This window comes from Ranitomeya variabilis, chromosome 7 (assembly GCF_051348905.1).
Source record: "Ranitomeya variabilis isolate aRanVar5 chromosome 7, aRanVar5.hap1, whole genome shotgun sequence".
In the NCBI taxonomy this organism is placed as follows: Eukaryota; Metazoa; Chordata; class Amphibia; order Anura; family Dendrobatidae; genus Ranitomeya; species Ranitomeya variabilis.
Genome location: NC_135238.1, coordinates 84,848,768 through 84,871,024, shown reverse-complemented (window position 1 = coordinate 84,871,024; position 22,257 = coordinate 84,848,768). Strand labels below are relative to the sequence as shown.

The 22,257-nt window shown below is 44.0% G+C and overlaps 1 protein-coding gene across 2 annotated transcripts in view; it reads left to right on the top strand.

Annotated features, from left to right (window-relative positions):
- Positions 1 to 22,257, top strand: part of TMEFF2 (transmembrane protein with EGF like and two follistatin like domains 2) — a 1,006,851-nt gene that overhangs the window by 887,846 nt on the left and 96,748 nt on the right. For both annotated transcript variants that reach the window (XR_013218244.1, XM_077275380.1), the window contains exon 8: positions 17,836 to 17,959. Coding sequence is in view for 1 of the 2 variants with exons in the window: in XM_077275380.1 (XP_077131495.1) it covers positions 17,836 to 17,959 (124 nt within the window). In the remaining variant the exon portion in view is untranslated. The remainder of the gene's footprint in view (positions 1 to 17,835; positions 17,960 to 22,257) is intronic.

Below are 22,257 nucleotides of genomic sequence, written 5' to 3'. Positions count from 1 at the left end.
TTAGGCTCCCCCTAGTGGTCACAAGCCGTACTGTGTAGTGTTGTCTTTCTGCAGGTTGGCTGCATCAGCTGGTTCGTTATCCTGGTTGGTTTCCTATTTAGCTCACCTGCATACTCAGTTCCTTGCCTGCTATCAATGTATTCAGTGCTCTTCAGATTCCTTGTGATTACCTTGCTCCCAGCCTCTCCAAGACAAGCTAAGTTTTTGTCCGTTCATTTTTTGATTATCAGCATTCATCATGTTTCTTGTCCAGCTTGCTAAGATGTGATCTCCTCGCTTGCTGGTTGCTCTAGGGGACTGAGTTTCTCCCCCCACACCGTTAGTTGGTGCGGGGTTCTTGAAATCTCAGTGTGGATATTTTTTAAGGGTGTTTACTGACCGCACAGACCCCTTTACTATTTTCTGCTATCTAGTATTAGTGGGCCTCATTTGCTGAATCTGTTTTCACCCCTGTGTATGTGCCTTCTTCTTGCCTCACCGTTATTATTTGTTGGGGGCTTCTATATCTTTGGGGATTATTTCTCTGGAGGCAAGAGAGGTCTTTCTTTCTCTCTAGGGAGAGTTAGTTCCTCAGGCTGGCTCGAGACGTCTAGGATTTTTAGGCACGTTCACCGGCTACTTCTAGTGTGTTTGGATAGGTTCAGATTTGCGGTCAGTCCAGTTTGCCACCTCCCTAGAGCTTGTCCTATGTTTGTTACTTAGCTGGAGTAATTCGTGATCCTCAACCACTAAGGATCATAACAGTATAGCAGGCCAAAAAAGTGTTTAATGCATCGCAGAAGTGGGATAAAAAGAAAACCTGAGTACATTTTTTTTTCCCCTCCCGCTTTTCCTTTGCTGCAGTCTGTTTAGATTCTTTCATCCTCTTGAACTCTGGGTGGTTTTGAGCTCAGCTGCAGACATGAATGTTCAGACTCTGACTTCTAGTGTGGATCATCTTACTGCACGGGTGCAAAGTATTCAGATTTTGTTATTCATAGCCCTATGTAGAACCAAAGATACCCATTCCTGAGTTGTTTTCTGGAGATAGATCTAGGTTTCAGAATTTTAAGAATAATTGTAAGTTGTTTCTGTCTCTGAGACCTCGTTCCTCTGGTGATTCCGCTCAGCAAGTTAAAATTGTTATCTCCTTGTTGCGTGGCGACCCTCAAGATTGGGCCTTCTCTCTGGCGCCAGGAGATCCTGCATTGCTTAATGTAGATGCATTTTTTCTGGCTCTTGGACTGCTTTATGAGGAGCCTAATCTTGAGAATCAGGCAGAAAATGCGTTGCTGGCTATCTCTCAAGGTCAGGATGAAGCAGAGGTGTATTGTCAAAAATTTCGGAAATGGTCGGTGCTTACTCAGTGGAATGAGTGTGCCCTGGCTGCAAATTTCAGAGAAGGTCTTTCTGAGGCCGTTAAGAATGTTATGGTGGGGTTTCCCACCCCTACAAGTCTGAGTGATTCTATGGCTTTAGCCATTCAGGTTGATCGGCGTTTGCGGGAGCGCAAATCTGCTCATCCTTTGGCGGTATTTTCTGAGCAGAGACCTGAGTCTATGCAATGTGACCGAACTCTGACCAGAATTGAGCGACAAAGTCATAGACGTCAAAATGGGTTGTGCTTTTACTGTGGTGATTCTACTCATGTTATCTCAGCATGCTCTAAACGCTTAAAAAAGGTCGCTAAACCTGTCACCATTGGTACTATACAGCCTAAATTTATTTTGTCTGTTACTTTGATTTGTTCTTTGTCGTCCTACTCGGTTATGGCCTTTGTGGATTCGGGCGCTGCCCTGAATCTGATGGATTTGTCATTTGCCAGGCGCTGTGGTTTTGTCCTGGAGCCTTTGGAATTTCCTATTCCTCTGAGGGGAATTGATGCTACGCCATTGGCTGAGAATAAACCTCAGTATTCGACGCAAATGACCATGTGCATGACTCCCGTTCATCAGGAGGTGATTCGCTTTCTTGTTTTGCATAATTTACATGATGTTGTCGTTTTGGGTCTGCCATGGCTGCAGGCTCATAATCCAGTTTTAGATTGGAAAGTTATGTCTGTGTCTAGTTGGGGTTGTCAGGGAATTCATGGCGATACTCCATTGGTGTCTATTGCTTCTTCCACTCCTTCTGAGGTCCCTGAGTTTTTGTCTGACTACCGGGATGTATTTGATGAGCCCAGTTCCAGTGCCCTGCCCCCTCATAGGGATTGCGACTGTGCTATAAATTTAATTCCTGGTAGTAAATTCCCTAAGGGACGACTTTTTAATTTGTCTATACCAGAGCATGCCGCGATGCGGAATTATATAAAGGAGTCTTTGGAGAAGGGACATATTCGCCCATCCTCTTCCCCTCTTGGTGCAGGATTTTTTTTTGTGGCCAAGAAGGACGGTTCTTTGAGACCTTGTATAGATTATCGTCTTCTGAATAAAATCACAGTCAAATTTCAGTATCCTTTGCCACTATTGTCTGATTTGTTTGCTCGGATTAAGGGGGCCAGTTGGTTCACTAAGATAGATCTCCGTGGTGCGTATAACCTTGTGCGCATTAAGCAGGGAGATGAATGGAAAACAGCATTTAATACGCCCGAAGGCCATTTTGAGTACTTGGTGATGCCTTTTGGACTCTCTAATGCTCCTTCTGTGTTTCAGTCCTTCATGCATGACATCTTCCGAGAATATCTGGATAAATTTATGATTGTTTATCTGGATGACATTTTGGTCTTTTCTGATGATTGGGAGTCCCATGTGAAGCAGGTCAGGATGGTGTTTCAGGTCCTGCGTGCTAATGCTTTATTTGTGAAGGGCTCAAAATGCCTCTTCGGAGTACAGAAGGTCTCCTTTTTGGGTTTTATTTTTTCTCTTTCTACTGTGGAGATGGACCCAGTCAAGGTCCAGGCTATTCATGACTGGACTCAGCCTACGTCTGTTAAGAGTCTTCAGAAGTTCTTGGGTTTTGCTAATTTTTACTGTCGTTTCGTCGCTAATTTTTCTAGCGTGGTTAAACCTTTGACGGATTTGACCAAGAAGGGTTCTGATGTGACTAATTGGTCTCCTGCAGCCGTGGAGGCCTTTCGGGAACTGAAGCACCGGTTTTCTTCAGCTCCAGTCTTATGTCAACCAGATGTCTCTCTCCCCTTCCAGGTCGAGGTTGATGCTTCTGAGATTGGAGCAGGGGCTGTTTTGTCGCAGAGAAGCTCTGATGGCTCTGTGATAAAGCCATGTGCTTTCTTTTCAAGAAAGTTTTCACCTGCCGAGCGGAATTATGATGTTGGTAATCGGGAGTTGTTGGCTATGAAGTGGGCATTTGAGGAGTGGCGACATTGGCTCGAAGGAGCTAAACATCGTGTGGTGGTCTTGACTGATCACAAAAACCTGATTTACCTTGAATCTGCCAAGCGCCTGAATCCTAGACAGGCTCGTTGGTCGCTGTTTTTCTCCCGTTTCAACTTCGTGGTCTCATACCTGCCTGGTTCGAAGAACCTGAAGGCTGATGCACTTTCTAGGAGTTTTGTGCCTGACTCTCCGGGAGTTTCTGAGCCGGCTGGTATTCTCAGAGAGGGAGTGATTTTGTCTGCCATTTCCCCAGATTTGCGACGAGTGCTGCAGAAATTTCAGGCGGATAGACCTGACCGTTGTCCACCAGAGAGACTGTTTGTCCCGGATAGATGGACCAACAGAGTTATTTCCGAGGTTCATTCTTCGGTGTTGGCGGGTCATCCTGGGATTTTTGGTACCAGAGATTTGGTGGCTAGGTCCTTCTGGTGGCCTTCCTTGTCGTGGGCTGTGCGTTCCTTTGTGCGGTCTTGTGGGATTTGTGCTCGGGCTAAGCCTTGCTGTTCTCGTGCCAGCGGTTTGCTTTTGCCTTTGCCTGTCCCGAAAAGGCCTTGGACGCACATTTCCATGGATTTTATTTCGGATCTTCCAGTATCTCAGAAAATGTCTGTCATCTGGGTGGTGTGTGATCGTTTTTCCAAGATGGTCCATTTGGTGCCCTTGCCTAAGTTGCCTTCCTCCTCCGATTTGGTTCCTCTATTTTTTCAGAATGTGGTTCGCTTGCACGGCATTCCTAAAAATATTGTGTCTGATAGAGGATCCCAGTTTGTGTCCAGGTTTTGGCGGACTTTTTGTGCTAAGATGGGCATTGATTTATCTTTTTCGTCGGCCTTCCATCCTCAGACTAATGGCCAAACTGAGCGAACTAATCAGACGTTGGAAACTTATTTGAGATGTTTTGTTTCTGCTGATCAGGATGATTGGGTGACTTTTTTGCCATTGGCCGAGTTTGCCCTTAATAATCGGGCTAGTTCTGCTGCTTTAGTTTCGCCTTTTTTCTGCAATTCTGGTTTCCATCCTCGTTTTTCCTCAGGTCAGGTTGAGTCTTCTGTCTGTCCTGGGGTGGATTCTGTGGTGGATAGGTTGCAGCAGAGTTGGAACCATGTGGTGGACAATTTGAGGTTGTCACAGGAGAAGGCTCAGCGCTTTGCCAACCGCCGCCGCGGTGTGGGTCCCCGACTTCGTGTTGGGGATTTGGTGTGGCTGTCTTCTCGGTATGTTCCTATGAAGGTCTCCTCTCCTAAATTCAAGCCTCGCTTCATCGGTCCTTACAAGATCTTGGAAATCCTTAACCCGGTGTCTTTTCGTTTGGATCTCCCAGCATCGTTTGCCATTCATAATGTGTTCCATAGGTCTTTGTTGCAGAGGTATGTGGTACCTGTGGTTCCTTCTGTTGAGCCTCCTGCTCCGGTGCTGGTCGAGGGAGAATTGGAGTACGTGGTGGAGAAGATTTTGGATTCTCGTATCTCTAGACGGAGGCTTCAGTATTTGGTGAAGTGGAAGGGCTATGGTCAGGAGGATAATTCCTGGGTTGTCGCCTCTGATGTTCATGTGGCCGATTTGGTTCGTGCCTTCCACGCGGCTCACCCTGATCGCCCTGGGGGTCTTGATGAGGGTTCGGTGACCCCTCCTCAAGGGGGGGTACTGTTGTGAACTCTATTTTTAGGCTCCCCCTAGTGGTCACAAGCGGTACTGTGTAGTGTTGTCTTTCTGCAGGTTGGCTGCATCAGCTGGTTCGTTATCCTGGTTGGTTTCCTATTTAGCTCACCTGCATACTCAGTTCCTTGCCTGCTATCAATGTATTCAGTGCTCTTCAGATTCCTTGTGATTACCTTGCTCCCAGCCTCTCCAAGACAAGCTAAGTTTTTGTCCGTTCATTTTTTGATTATCAGCATTCATCATGTTTCTTGTCCAGCTTGCTAAGATGTGATCTCCTCGCTTGCTGGTTGCTCTAGGGGACTGAGTTTCTCCCCCCACACCGTTAGTTGGTGCGGGGTTCTTGAAATCTCAGTGTGGATATTTTTTAAGGGTGTTTACTGACCGCACAGACCCCTTTACTATTTTCTGCTATCTAGTATTAGTGGGCCTCATTTGCTGAATCTGTTTTCACCCCTGTGTATGTGCCTTCTTCTTGCCTCACCGTTATTATTTGTTGGGGGCTTCTATATCTTTGGGGATTATTTCTCTGGAGGCAAGAGAGGTCTTTCTTTCTCTCTAGGGAGAGTTAGTTCCTCAGGCTGGCTCGAGACGTCTAGGATTTTTAGGCACGTTCACCGGCTACTTCTAGTGTGTTTGGATAGGTTCAGATTTGCGGTCAGTCCAGTTTGCCACCTCCCTAGAGCTTGTCCTATGTTTGTTACTTAGCTGGAGTAATTCGTGATCCTCAACCACTAAGGATCATAACAGTATAGCAGGCCAAAAAAGTGTTTAATGCATCGCAGAAGTGGGATAAAAAGAAAACCTGAGTACATTTTTTTTTCCCCTCCCGCTTTTCCTTTGCTGCAGTCTGTTTAGATTCTTTCATCCTCTTGAACTCTGGGTGGTTTTGAGCTCAGCTGCAGACATGAATGTTCAGACTCTGACTTCTAGTGTGGATCATCTTACTGCACGGGTGCAAAGTATTCAGATTTTGTTATTCATAGCCCTATGTAGAACCAAAGATACCCATTCCTGAGTTGTTTTCTGGAGATAGATCTAGGTTTCAGAATTTTAAGAATAATTGTAAGTTGTTTCTGTCTCTGAGACCTCGTTCCTCTGGTGATTCCGCTCAGCAAGTTAAAATTGTTATCTCCTTGTTGCGTGGCGACCCTCAAGATTGGGCCTTCTCTCTGGCGCCAGGAGATCCTGCATTGCTTAATGTAGATGCATTTTTTCTGGCTCTTGGACTGCTTTATGAGGAGCCTAATCTTGAGAATCAGGCAGAAAATGCGTTGCTGGCTATCTCTCAAGGTCAGGATGAAGCAGAGGTGTATTGTCAAAAATTTCGGAAATGGTCGGTGCTTACTCAGTGGAATGAGTGTGCCCTGGCTGCAAATTTCAGAGAAGGTCTTTCTGAGGCCGTTAAGAATGTTATGGTGGGGTTTCCCACCCCTACAAGTCTGAGTGATTCTATGGCTTTAGCCATTCAGGTTGATCGGCGTTTGCGGGAGCGCAAATCTGCTCATCCTTTGGCGGTATTTTCTGAGCAGAGACCTGAGTCTATGCAATGTGACCGAACTCTGACCAGAATTGAGCGACAAAGTCATAGACGTCAAAATGGGTTGTGCTTTTACTGTGGTGATTCTACTCATGTTATCTCAGCATGCTCTAAACGCTTAAAAAAGGTCGCTAAACCTGTCACCATTGGTACTATACAGCCTAAATTTATTTTGTCTGTTACTTTGATTTGTTCTTTGTCGTCCTACTCGGTTATGGCCTTTGTGGATTCGGGCGCTGCCCTGAATCTGATGGATTTGTCATTTGCCAGGCGCTGTGGTTTTGTCCTGGAGCCTTTGGAATTTCCTATTCCTCTGAGGGGAATTGATGCTACGCCATTGGCTGAGAATAAACCTCAGTATTCGACGCAAATGACCATGTGCATGACTCCCGTTCATCAGGAGGTGATTCGCTTTCTTGTTTTGCATAATTTACATGATGTTGTCGTTTTGGGTCTGCCATGGCTGCAGGCTCATAATCCAGTTTTAGATTGGAAAGTTATGTCTGTGTCTAGTTGGGGTTGTCAGGGAATTCATGGCGATACTCCATTGGTGTCTATTGCTTCTTCCACTCCTTCTGAGGTCCCTGAGTTTTTGTCTGACTACCGGGATGTATTTGATGAGCCCAGTTCCAGTGCCCTGCCCCCTCATAGGGATTGCGACTGTGCTATAAATTTAATTCCTGGTAGTAAATTCCCTAAGGGACGACTTTTTAATTTGTCTATACCAGAGCATGCCGCGATGCGGAATTATATAAAGGAGTCTTTGGAGAAGGGACATATTCGCCCATCCTCTTCCCCTCTTGGTGCAGGATTTTTTTTTGTGGCCAAGAAGGACGGTTCTTTGAGACCTTGTATAGATTATCGTCTTCTGAATAAAATCACAGTCAAATTTCAGTATCCTTTGCCACTATTGTCTGATTTGTTTGCTCGGATTAAGGGGGCCAGTTGGTTCACTAAGATAGATCTCCGTGGTGCGTATAACCTTGTGCGCATTAAGCAGGGAGATGAATGGAAAACAGCATTTAATACGCCCGAAGGCCATTTTGAGTACTTGGTGATGCCTTTTGGACTCTCTAATGCTCCTTCTGTGTTTCAGTCCTTCATGCATGACATCTTCCGAGAATATCTGGATAAATTTATGATTGTTTATCTGGATGACATTTTGGTCTTTTCTGATGATTGGGAGTCCCATGTGAAGCAGGTCAGGATGGTGTTTCAGGTCCTGCGTGCTAATGCTTTATTTGTGAAGGGCTCAAAATGCCTCTTCGGAGTACAGAAGGTCTCCTTTTTGGGTTTTATTTTTTCTCTTTCTACTGTGGAGATGGACCCAGTCAAGGTCCAGGCTATTCATGACTGGACTCAGCCTACGTCTGTTAAGAGTCTTCAGAAGTTCTTGGGTTTTGCTAATTTTTACTGTCGTTTCGTCGCTAATTTTTCTAGCGTGGTTAAACCTTTGACGGATTTGACCAAGAAGGGTTCTGATGTGACTAATTGGTCTCCTGCAGCCGTGGAGGCCTTTCGGGAACTGAAGCACCGGTTTTCTTCAGCTCCAGTCTTATGTCAACCAGATGTCTCTCTCCCCTTCCAGGTCGAGGTTGATGCTTCTGAGATTGGAGCAGGGGCTGTTTTGTCGCAGAGAAGCTCTGATGGCTCTGTGATAAAGCCATGTGCTTTCTTTTCAAGAAAGTTTTCACCTGCCGAGCGGAATTATGATGTTGGTAATCGGGAGTTGTTGGCTATGAAGTGGGCATTTGAGGAGTGGCGACATTGGCTCGAAGGAGCTAAACATCGTGTGGTGGTCTTGACTGATCACAAAAACCTGATTTACCTTGAATCTGCCAAGCGCCTGAATCCTAGACAGGCTCGTTGGTCGCTGTTTTTCTCCCGTTTCAACTTCGTGGTCTCATACCTGCCTGGTTCGAAGAACCTGAAGGCTGATGCACTTTCTAGGAGTTTTGTGCCTGACTCTCCGGGAGTTTCTGAGCCGGCTGGTATTCTCAGAGAGGGAGTGATTTTGTCTGCCATTTCCCCAGATTTGCGACGAGTGCTGCAGAAATTTCAGGCGGATAGACCTGACCGTTGTCCACCAGAGAGACTGTTTGTCCCGGATAGATGGACCAACAGAGTTATTTCCGAGGTTCATTCTTCGGTGTTGGCGGGTCATCCTGGGATTTTTGGTACCAGAGATTTGGTGGCTAGGTCCTTCTGGTGGCCTTCCTTGTCGTGGGCTGTGCGTTCCTTTGTGCGGTCTTGTGGGATTTGTGCTCGGGCTAAGCCTTGCTGTTCTCGTGCCAGCGGTTTGCTTTTGCCTTTGCCTGTCCCGAAAAGGCCTTGGACGCACATTTCCATGGATTTTATTTCGGATCTTCCAGTATCTCAGAAAATGTCTGTCATCTGGGTGGTGTGTGATCGTTTTTCCAAGATGGTCCATTTGGTGCCCTTGCCTAAGTTGCCTTCCTCCTCCGATTTGGTTCCTCTATTTTTTCAGAATGTGGTTCGCTTGCACGGCATTCCTAAAAATATTGTGTCTGATAGAGGATCCCAGTTTGTGTCCAGGTTTTGGCGGACTTTTTGTGCTAAGATGGGCATTGATTTATCTTTTTCGTCGGCCTTCCATCCTCAGACTAATGGCCAAACTGAGCGAACTAATCAGACGTTGGAAACTTATTTGAGATGTTTTGTTTCTGCTGATCAGGATGATTGGGTGACTTTTTTGCCATTGGCCGAGTTTGCCCTTAATAATCGGGCTAGTTCTGCTGCTTTAGTTTCGCCTTTTTTCTGCAATTCTGGTTTCCATCCTCGTTTTTCCTCAGGTCAGGTTGAGTCTTCTGTCTGTCCTGGGGTGGATTCTGTGGTGGATAGGTTGCAGCAGAGTTGGAACCATGTGGTGGACAATTTGAGGTTGTCACAGGAGAAGGCTCAGCGCTTTGCCAACCGCCGCCGCGGTGTGGGTCCCCGACTTCGTGATGGGGATTTGGTGTGGCTGTCTTCTCGGTATGTTCCTATGAAGGTCTCCTCTCCTAAATTCAAGCCTCGCTTCATCGGTCCTTACAAGATCTTGGAAATCCTTAACCCGGTGTCTTTTCGTTTGGATCTCCCAGCATCGTTTGCCATTCATAATGTGTTCCATAGGTCTTTGTTGCGGAGGTATGTGGTACCTGTGGTTCCTTCTGTTGAGCCTCCTGCTCCGGTGCTGGTCGAGGGAGAATTGGAGTACGTGGTGGAGAAGATTTTGGATTCTCGTATCTCTAGACGGAGGCTTCAGTATTTGGTGAAGTGGAAGGGCTATGGTCAGGAGGATAATTCCTGGGTTGTCGCCTCTGATGTTCATGTGGCCGATTTGGTTCGTGCCTTCCACGCGGCTCACCCTGATCGCCCTGGGGGTCTTGATGAGGGTTCGGTGACCCCTCCTCAAGGGGGGGTACTGTTGTGAACTCTATTTTTAGGCTCCCCCTAGTGGTCACAAGCGGTACTGTGTAGTGTTGTCTTTCTGCAGGTTGGCTGCATCAGCTGGTTCGTTATCCTGGTTGGTTTCCTATTTAGCTCACCTGCATACTCAGTTCCTTGCCTGCTATCAATGTATTCAGTGCTCTTCAGATTCCTTGTGATTACCTTGCTCCCAGCCTCTCCAAGACAAGCTAAGTTTTTGTCCGTTCATTTTTTGATTATCAGCATTCATCATGTTTCTTGTCCAGCTTGCTAAGATGTGATCTCCTCGCTTGCTGGTTGCTCTAGGGGACTGAGTTTCTCCCCCCACACCGTTAGTTGGTGCGGGGGTTCTTGAAATCTCAGTGTGGATATTTTGTAAGGGTTTTTACTGACCGCACAGACCCCTTTACTATTTTCTGCTATCTAGTATTAGTGGGCCTCATTTGCTGAATCTGTTTTCACCCCTGTGTATGTGCCTTCCTCTTGCCTCACCGTTATTATTTGTTGGGGGCTTCTATATCTTTGGGGATTATTTCTCTGGAGGCAAGAGAGATCTTTCTTTCTCTCTAGGGGTAGTTAGTTCCTCAGGCTGGCTCGAGACGTCTAGGATTTTTAGGCACATTCACCGGCTACTTCTAGTGTGTTTGGATAGGTTCAGATTTGCGGTCAGTCCAGTTTGCCACCTCCCTAGAGCTTGTCCTATGTTTGTTACTTAGCTGGAGTAATTCGTGATCCTCAACCACTAAGGATCATAACAGGGAACTATGCGGTCAGTATAAAAAACTACAAAAACCAAGCAGAGTGTGCAAAAAGCCCTCCACACCGACTCATGGGGTGGAGGTGCAGCTCTGCACCCCCAGAGCTTCCAGCTAGCAAGGAAATATCATAATAGCAGGCTGGACTGAAACATAGGATGTACTGAAAAATATATTCAAAACCAATGAACAGCAAATGACTAGCAAGGACTTAGCTTCTGCTGGAGTAGACAGGTCATCAGAGAAATCCAAGAGAGATCTGAACCAGTACTGAAACATTGACAGCTGGCATGGACTAACGACCTGGGCAGAGTTAAATAGGGAAGCGAGCAGAAGCAATAAACGAGGGCAGCTGAGAAAGCCAAGCTCAAAGATCAGCAGTTCCACTCAAAGCCACCAGAGGGTGTCCAAGGACAGAACTCACCAAAGTACCATTCACGACCACAGGAGGGAGCCCGAGAACGGAATTCACAACAGGAAGCCTCAAGTGTGTGGTGCTACACACTTCCTTATCTCTCCTCCTGCCTGCTCATCTTTGGCCCAGGTTACGTGCACAGAATCCTCATCTTTTTCACTTTACCATTTGCTAATTCGCACTTGCTTTATTTTCTTATTTTTTTCCATTGATTCATTTTTATCCATGATCGTATATGCTTTTGAACAGTTGTGTTTGGGTATAGAATTTGCACATTATCATATGACTTTTCATCATGACACACTTATGACGTAAATCATGTATTTTCCTTTTTTGTGGGTATGTGATCTACGCTTATTCCCTTGGGGCAACTTATTTTATCTACTCTACTACATTCATTGGGGTTTTGTTTTAGGTTATTATTATCCTTTTTGAGTTAATTAGCTACTTTCTTTATTAATGTCTTTATTTCTGTTCTGTGTCTGATAATAAACTTTACAAATATATATTTTTTGATAAACGACCTTTTATAATCACCTTTTTTTGCTGTTGTACTATAACAGTAGCTACTGTAATTCCAACCACAAATAAGTTCTCCTAATTGGTTACACCGTATAAATGTCTGTCACATTTTTTGTCATCCTGTTTGTGCCTTGGAGCCAACTACAGTGCTATCTTGTTGCAGATATCACCTGACAGTTTCTATTAAACATGACTAGTTTTCTACCTCTGCCAAATGCGGAGTTTGAAGCCACTAGGGAATAATACTGCTGGGATGTGAAATTATGTAGGACATGACACCGCTTGCGTTAAAAGGAAGACCATGTATCGTGTGTCCTACGAATAAATATTCCAGAATATTCTGAATATTTAATTCTATCTGTCTACAATATTTATAATGTGAAAGCTAAAAAAGGATGAAAATTACAGCATATGTGGGACCCACATTTGGTCTAAAGTCTATATAATATGGAAGTGCAATGCACATAAATAGTCTGTGTCCATGTATGTATATGGTAGCAGCAGTTTCAAAAAGTCAAAAATTCTAAGATATTCCATACAAATTCTATGTTCAGTGCCAGATGAAGAAGGTCACTTTATACTTGAGGCAAAGTTGAGAAACGACAGTACTTCTACAGTAATGCTTTATGAACATATGCGGTATTGCAGGAAATAAAGAAAAGACATATTGGCTCACAATTACTAATATATTAATGTTGCTGCAATTGTTCAATTGATTTTTTGCACACTTTACTCAAAATTCAGCCTTACTCCTGGTATTGGCTGATAAATTCTGCTGCACTATTGATCAAGATACAAATACTAGTATGTAAAAGATGTTTTCCTCTTGTTATTAGAAAAAGCATAGATTAAAGAAAATTTTTAAAATGATAACCTACCTATGGACAGAATTTAAAAAGGACCTGTCATGGGGACAATATCGACTAGTTTCTGCTCTTATTTTGTTCCTGCTTCTTCACTGAATAATCTATTACATTTTTTCCTTAAAGGGAACCTGTCACCAGGTTTGGCCGGTACGAGTTACAGCCAACCCCTTTCAGGGCTTATATACAGCATTCTATAATGCTGTATATAAGCCCCTGATCTGACCTGTAAAAGAAGAAAAATAACTTTCATTATACTCACCTGGGGGGCGGTCCAGTCCGATGGGTGTCGTTATTCTGGTCCGGCGCCTCCTATCTTCTTGCGATCCCTGTCCTCTTTTTTGCTTCGTGTGGATGACGCGTCCCTATGTCATCCACACAGGCTCCCTGGATTTGCACTCCTGCACAGGACTACTAGTCTGTCCTGTTGAGGGCAGAGCAAAGTACTGCAGTGCGCAGGCATCGGGAAAGGTCAGAGAGGCCCAGCGCCTGCGCACTGCAGTATTTTGCTCTGCTTTCAACAAGGTAGAGAAGTACGCTTGCGCGGAAGCGCGATTTCGGGGAGTATGTGTGGATGAGGCAGGGACACGTCATCCACATAAAGCAAGCAGGAGGACGGGGATTGTAAGAAGATGGGAGGTGCCAGAACAAGACCAGCGACGCATATCAGATCGGACCCCCACACAGGGGAGTATAATAAAAGTTATTTTTCTTCTTTTACAGGTCAGATCAGGGGCTTATATACAGCATTATAGAATGCTGTATATAAGCCCTGAAAGGTGTGGCCGTAACTCGTATCGGCCTAACCTGGTGACAGATTCCCTTAAAATCCAGCACATAGTTCCAAACATATGGGCCTTTTCATGTAGTACTAACTTTTATGGTCTTTATTAAGGGGGCATGGCTCACAGATTCTCTGGGGGCATGTGTTTAGGTGGCTCCACATTATTACTGTTAGGAACGCCTCCTTGTAAAGACCATAAAAATTAGCACTGAATAAAAAAGTCATATCTCTGGAACCGGACCGAGGATTCAAAAAATAACAACAAACGGCATACTCAGCAGCAGCCAGAATAATATAAGACCAAAAACTAGACACTTTTGGCCTGATGATAGGACATCTTTAAGGCTACATTCACATGACTATATTTTCCATCCAAATGATGTACTTAGAAAAAAATTGCCAGTACTCGGACCAATGTTATTCAATAGGGCAGTTCAGATCACTGTTCTTTTTACATACTGCAAATGTCCACTTGAAAAAGCCTCTTCATGCACCGGTCTCTTCCATATTTAAGATGAGACTCATCAATTCAAGTTTATTGGAATGCAAAAAAAAAATTGGATCCCATAATGACCAAGTGTATAGCTTCTGATTTTTATGATCATATTGCAAATCTTTAACATAGAAAACTGTGTTCAGTGCTGTAAATTTTAATAATTGATGATGTATATAGACAGATCGCATAAAAATGACAATACAGAAGAAAAATTGTCCATTGTTTCAGGTTTAAAATTGACAATTTTATTTTTGCACACTCATGTAAACGTTGTCTAAGGCTGAAATCACACGAGCGTATAATGACACACTGCAAGCGGGAGCCGAGTGTCATATATTTATTATTTATTTATTATGCTTTGCTTATATAGCGCTATTATATTCTGCAGCGCTTTACATACATGCTACTGTGCTCTGATCCTCTCTAACAGAATTGCAGCACAGGTGAGGAGGAGACCGAGAAAGTAATATTTCAATCTCCTCCATTGCCTGTCTCACCCATAGACTTGCATAGACTTGTATGGGTACGAGTGAGCCGTGTCTCACTGCCAATCGCAGCATGCTGAGATTGTTCACTCATGCCGAACCAGCATGAGAAAATAATCTCTACACTGCCCCATAGAAGAACACGGAGCCGAGTGCTATCAGATAAAACATCACATAGCACTTAGCCGTGATGTATGCTAGTGTGACCCCGGGTCTAGTATTGATGCTCCATGCTTGTATTTGACAATTTCTCTCTTATCAGCACTATGAAGATAGAAAAATCTGTCAATCATAATCAGAGGTGAAGATTAGGGATGGGCGAACATCGTCGGCTCCCTCCTTATTCTGCAAGCTATAGCGCTTACCGAATAGCTACATCAGGAACCCAGATACCTGGAGCACTCCCGATAATCAGCAGTTCACCTACACATCTGCATGTGTCGCGGCAGTGTGACAGTCACAACACATGCATGGAGAGCCCAACCTTTAACTACGTGAAATAGCTTTATGTCAGACAGTTCTCCAGGGTTTCCTTCTCAGGTTATTTGTATGCTGGGGTCCAGAGAGCTTTTAAATGAAACAAAAGAAGTAGAATCCTTATTTTTGTACACTATTTTCTGGGCACTTTTCAGCTAGCATTCTATAACCTCAATGTTCTTTAAGGATGCCCTGGCTGCAACCTGCAAAGTGTATGCATGTATAGATCTAAGTAGAATTTCTGAAATTGTAATAGATCTAAGTAGAATTACTGAAATTGTACTTAAATGGAACCTGTCATCTCAAAAAACGCTATTAACCTGAAACTATGGTGTTAATCTGCAGGTTAATAGCGTTGTAAAGCCATGCGGCCACTGAGAGCCTGGATATCAGGAGGAAATTAACTTTATTCCACCCGGCAGCATCTGGCTTTCAGTGGTGGAGGCACAGGCAATACGGCTTTAGTCATCACTCAGTGCATACTGAGTGGAGGCTGTAACCACTTCCTGGCACTGACTGACAGCCGACTCAGCAGTGCAAGTGCATCAGTGCTGAGCCGGTTGACAGTCAGTGGCAGGGAGTGGTTTCAGTCACTGCTCACTGTCTACTGAATGCTCACTGTATACTATATGCTGAAGCTGCGCCTCTATGACTGAAAGCCTGAGGTTACCAGGAGGAAAAAAGTGTATTTCCTCTCAGCAGCCAAGCTTTCAGTCGAATGGTTTTACAATGCTATGAGGGTAGGGGCGCAAAACTGCTTTTCCCCATCAGAGAAAAACAGTATGATTATTCTAATCAGACTCTAACCAGATTTTGATCAGATTTTGATCAGAGTGGGATCCGTTTTTCTCAGAGAAACGTGAAAAATTGCCAGTCTGTGAAAATTGAACCACAATCAGATGTCATTTGAGTACGGTCTGATGTTTTTCATGGACCCATAAACTTCCATTGCCGACACTTAGATAAAAATCGGACATGTCTCTGAGTTTTTCCTTAGGGAGGTGCGGAGCCCCATAGAATATCATGGGTACAAGGGCAAGGCATGGAAACCACGGATAGCACTAGTTCGGGATAATTGTGTAAGAGCCCTTATCCTGCAGTTTAACATCATATCTACAGGTTAACAGTGTTTTGGGCCATGACAGGTGATGTTAATTCACAAATACAATTTCTTACATTGGTAAAGTATTTTTTTTACATAAGTATAAAAAGTAGATGGTAATATCCAAGTGTTTACAGTCGATTGTCTATCTCAAGTACTGTTGTTTCAGTCATTTGGATGTAAAATCTCTGTCAGATCAACTGCACTGTCTCTCAAAGCTCCATGTAGAATCATCCAGGAGCCTCGTGAGGGTCACTGAGAGGCTAACAATTACTTTGAAGAAGCAACAGAGTTCTGTAGCGGAGAGTGAAGTCAATCATGTAAAAAGATCTGCATAACGCGAGCCTGTAAGAGAAGGTGAAAGGAAACTATTATATTAAAAAAATGGAATCATATCAAAGCACATCTTAGATTGGGAAAAATAATGAGAGTGACACCTTTGTAATGTGGGAAACAGTGTGATGGTCAGTAGAGATCAGGACAAGGCATAAGCTCAAAGAAACGGAGGAAACGGACCTGACTCAAATCTAACAGTGTTAGGGCTAGCGGAACGCACCTAATGAAAGTATATATTTTATTAGGATAGATGCGTTCGCAGCCCGGGGTCCACCGTGCAGGAGAACCTGCTGCTAGCAAATAGCGGAACTAATGGCAGTGTTAGCTAACTCTGTTACTTCACAGAGCAGCCATGAACACAAAGCGCTGTGCCCTGTTAGACTCCACAGAGGCACAGGTTAACTGTCTAAACAAGAGCAGTCAGAGGTCCTGCACGCAAACGAAACTCCTCGCCGGAGGTGTCAGCATTCTAGGGGCTTATTTCGGCCAGGTCCCTGACACACAAGCATACGAACTCCTCGCCGGAGGTGCCAGCATTCTAGGGGCTTATTTCAGCCGGGTCCCTGAACACACTCATACAAGACCACACTATCGCAAAGTACATAAATAAAAGCAATACTAGCGCATGGCAGTGCGGCCATGCGAGCCTTATATAGCTGCAGCAAGTAAAAGACCTTCCTAGAAGGACCAATGAGAAGCTGCCATACCTGAGCATGTGACCCTAAATCTCCACTGAGAGATCTTGCCCTGGGCATGCTCAGTGTGTGCCAAGCAGGACTTAGTGCTAGCACCTACAGGACCTTCCTGAAAGGACCAATGGACTTAGCTGCAGTATCTGACCATGTGACCCTCGATCTCCACTGAGAGATCTTACTCAGGGCATGCTCAGAACGAGAAGAGCAGGACTTAGTCCCAGAAGCGTCTGCTCGCCGCTGCCCAGCACTGACTGCAATGGCAGAAGCAGGAAAAGCAGCAGTAACTCTTTGTACAGAGTGGGACTGAGCAAGATGCTGGGACCTACGTCTCTGCTGAGCAGACTCCACTGCGGCAGGAGAGGAATTGGAGACCGCAGCGGAGATGGACCGAGATTCCCCCTGTGCAGAGGCGGGAACTCGACCCCTAACAAATAGTATCTCCAATCCACCATACTTATGGGGAAGCAGGGGAAACTCTAGGATGTGTGCACATGACGTCTTGACCACCTGGTGCCACCAGGACCACATACCACATTAGTCTGCAAAAATATGTAATCATCTGATTGTCTAAACAGGTTAGCATTATTGCACAAAGCAAATACCCACAGGATAGTCAGTGAGGTGCAGACATGTGGATGATGTTTATATTTATTTCATATTTGCCATTCTTTTCTATATGCTATGTAGCACTATGGAAATTAGATATAGCTATGAAAATGTATCATGTGGTCCTCCATTGCAATACTCTGTTGAATTTACGTGTATTTTTATTGTTTATTTTCTATAATGTTTAAGAATTTTTAGAGACAATATACACATTTTTTTCTTTGGGCCCTATTATACTGTATAAGCAGCCTGATAAGTACTGTATGTGTAAAATTCTAGTAATCACTATGTTAACATAGCAAAATTGTGGAACTTTTTAAGATGTTGTGATTTCTTAGCTAATACTGTCTTTCTTTGCAGAGAATGCAAACAAATTAGAAGAAAGTGCTAGAGGAGTACATATTTCCTGTTCGGATGCATATGAAGGCTTCTGCAAACACGGCAAATGTGAGCATTCAAACAACGTGCTGGAGCCATATTGCAGGTATGGAGTCATTGAGGCCTAATGACATGTCCGTAACTACAGCTTAAAGAAGACCTTTAACAACTTTTAACCTCATAAATTATACATTCCTGCATATAGTAGAGAATATACATACAATTTTTTTTTCCACTTTTATTTTGTCCACTTGATTGTCAGGTAGCAGGGTCATAAATTATTGGCAGCTAATATTAGATTTCATATAATTCAGCTGGGCGGGTCATTTCAGCTCTGTGGTTGTATATTTCCAACCTACTATGACACTGTTGAATCACAAAAAGGTAATATAGAGATTAAAAAGTAGACACTTAGGGTACCGTCACACAGTACCATTTTGATCGCTACGACGGTACGATTCGTGACGTTCTAGCGATATCGTTACGATATCGCAGTGTCTGACACGCAGCAGCGATCAGGGATCCTGCTGAGAATCGTACGTCGTAGCAGATCGTTTGGAACTTTCTTTCGTCGCTTGATCACCCGCTGACATCGCTGGATCGTTGTGTGTGACAGCGATCCAGCGATGTGTTCGCTTGTAACCAGGGTAAACATCGGGTAACTAAGCGCAGGGCCGCGCTTAGTAACCCGATGTTTACCCTGGTTACCAGCGTAAACGTAAAAAAACCAAACCGTACATACTTACATTCCGGTGTCTGTCCTCCGGCGTCTCAGCTTCTCTGCAGTGTGAGCGCCGGCCGGAAAGCGAGCACAGCAGTGACGTCTGACGTCACCGCTCTGCTTTCCGGCTATGGCGCTTACACAGTGGAGAGAAGCAGAACGCCGGGGACAGACACCAGAATGTGAGTATGTACTGTTTGGTTTTTTTACGTTTACGCTGGTAACCAGGGTAAACATCGGGTTACTAAGCGCGGCCCTGCGCTTAGTTACCCGATGTTTACCCTGGTTACCGGGGACTTCGGCATAGCTCCAGCGCCGTGATTGCAACGTGTGACCGCAGTCTACGACGCTGGAGCGATATTCATACGATCGCTGCGACGTCACGGATCGTGCCGTCGTAGCGATTAAAATGGTACTGTGTGACGGTACCCTTACAGTTATGAACGGACTGAAATATCCATAGAGCAGGTCAGAACTGTATCAGTACGGTCACATGAGACTTTATCTGTCTCACGTGAGGATACTGACAAATGACAATGCCTCCTTATCTGGAATAAAAGTGCTACTTATCATTAGAAGCAAGCCTGACATCCTCAACTCTCCTGCAATGCTTCTCCCTGTGATTCGGCTGTCCGCCTCCTCTGCCAGTAGTGCTCCTTCCTTCACAAACATTTCATCATAGATGAAAGGGTGCGGTATGCTCCTGGCATCTAAAGCAAGCTGACCACTTGATAATAGCTTCTTCTATACATACACAACTCAGAAGTTGCGGCTTGTTGTGCTCATGCTTGTCGTACTTACAAGTATGAAAAGACGTAAACCCTGTTCTGTAAATGCATTACATGCGTAACATAAGATCCCAGAAGGGAGAGGGAGTATGAAGACGGTGGATCTGCAGCAGCTAACCAAGGTATCTGAAGCCCATATACAAAACACAGAGGGTGAAGACAAAGATGTGGTCAGAAAGTCCAAGGTCGGAGCGGGCAGCACAGATTCAGGATAGGAAGCTGGGGACAGGAGCGGAGAGATCAGACAAAATGAGTAAACCATCCAGGTCAGTAACATGAGCATCAGAATAATGCAGCACCTTGACAGGAAACAAGTGACATATTTCAAACTGTGACCTGTGCTAAGGCACTGCTATATATATAGCATATGTAGGGCAAAAAGAGGCAAGTAGCTTGCTAACTTCTTGGAGATACATATAAACATATCTCCAAGTTCCAAGAAGAAGTTTCCAAGTCCCTTGCTTCTTCTTGTACTACAGCCTACACCAATGACCTTAAGCCCACAAATCATCATCAGTCCCTTTTCCTAGCTGACACCACTCACCTAACTAAAATAGTTAACCTCTCTCTTTATTCCGGAATCTTTCCTTCCTCATTCAAACATGCCATCATAACCACTTTACTAAAACAAAACATCCCTCAATCTTCCTTCCTCTCTAAACTCCTGAAATGCTTGGTCTACCCTTGTCTTATCTGCTTTCTTTCTGAAAATTCTCCTCTTGATCCTTTATAATCCGGTTATTAACCTTTGACAATTGCTACTCACATTATTGTCACCTGAAGTTTTCTCCTGACTCAGAGTGCTACGCGTACTACCACTGACAGTGCCCAAAGCACCATAGCTTGCAGAGCCAGCAACACAGTTAAGAGTTTGAAATGTCTGCTCCATATCCTCTAGCCCATGTCATCTAAGTAAAAAGGATGACTTTTCATCTATTGCAATAAATCAGCTGCCAGAGGTTGTTTTGCTTAAGTATCTTCCTCAGCCCCTGTGGTGCTGTGGTACAGTGCATCAAAGAGAAGAACAGATGAAGGTGTCATTGATGGAAATTAAATTCTGCTATGTTCAAAAATTAAGTGTTATGGTGGCAGAACGAACTGAGCAGAACACTGACTCAAGCTGTTGGTGTCACTCTTAGACATAACATTTTCGTGCTATGACTGGAATAACTCACGTGACACATATTCCATTACACCCTTCCAGATGTCGGATGTAAAGTTGAAAGTTCAGCAAAAGGGTCATTGGCAGGAAGAAGAAACAACCACAAAGCAACAGGTCACCAGATCAAATCCCCAAACTGAGCCATGACATAAATATTAGGTTTAGGGTCCCATCAAAGAAAGGCCACTTTTCTGTGGTTGCTGGACTCTCATGAATTGACCAATGTATGCACCAAGTACTTTCATTTTTATAAATATGTTCTATGTAAATGTAATGCAGAAAAATTTCATATATTCAAAGTTTGCATACATCTTAGCGCTTACGGAGTGCTGGAGTATTCTCTTGCTTGGTAAAACATCTTCCTCAAGGACCACAAATGAAGATGTAATTCTATTGAATTGGGAGTATGCATCTGTTGAAAAACAGAAATTTGTTTTGCATTTCAGCAAATGATCAAAAAAATATATACCCTCCAGCTTGTTAGTATATTTCCTGTAAAGAGATATTTTCTTTTTTAAATTAATTTCGTGTTTATATTTAAGTTCATATGAGTTCGGCTAGTTTGTATCGGGATACTGATTTTTTTTGCCAAAACAAGAAAAAGCATGGCAGGGTGCATTTTCTGTTCTGTAGAATAACTAGTATTCAGACCTACATGCCAAATGATCAATGACCACGGGATTGAAAGCACAGGCATCAAGTTAAATCGTATAAGCAGTATATGTTTGCTTGTTGTTAATAGTAAAAAAAAAAAGTTTGCTGCAACTTCATAGTATAAGTGTGGTATCAACGTAGCCTCACTGTACACTGTGTGAAGAATGTAGCACGCATCTCTGTTTGTCATGTTTAGCAATGATATTACCAAATTTCACTAACTTAAAGACATATTTCTTATTTGTTTAGCTTCTTTCCATCATGTCCATTTGGTATGTAACCTCTTGTCTCAATAGCAGGCAGTTGGAGAAAAATTATTCCATTATCAGATGAGAAGAAAGTTAAAAACAAATATGATTTCTGTGCCCTCCCACCTCCAATGTCCCATCTGAGAAATGAAATGCTCCAATTAACTAAAATGATTTATGATGTCTACATCTTTTCAGGAAGAATTCAGTTAAGAAGATTGAAAACCTTAGCCTTTTATATATCTGTGGTTAAATTATTGCAATATAGGCTGACTTGGTTGCTAGTTTCTTCAATCAATGTTATATCTGCTTTCACTATTTCAAGTGCAGTACTTTTTTTATAGAAAAGATATTTCCTGCTCTTGTGTTCCCTAATGATTTGCAATCATTGAGGAAAAACAAAAGCAAATGTGGATATAATTAAGCCCTTCGCGACATGCGCCATACTAGTACTTCTTTGTGGGAGGTGCGTTTGCGCCACGAGCAGTACTAGTACGGCACCGTGATTGTGCTGCTTCACGCTGAGCACCACGGCGATCGCGTGCGTGTGTCAGCTGTATGTGACAACTGAAACGCTGCAGCAAATTGTGGACATTTAACCCCTCTGATACCACTGTCAGCAGTTACAGTGGCATAGAAAAGCATCGCGCAGGGAGGGGGCTCCCTGCGCACTTCCATCAGGACAACGTGATGCGATCCCATTGTTCCAATGGTCTATATGGAGATCTCTGGCACTAAGGTGGCCACGGGCTCCTTCCTGGTCCTGCAGGGAAGTGGATTGTGAGTGCCTGCTCAAAGCAAGCGATGGCATGCCTGCCTGTCAGATTGCTG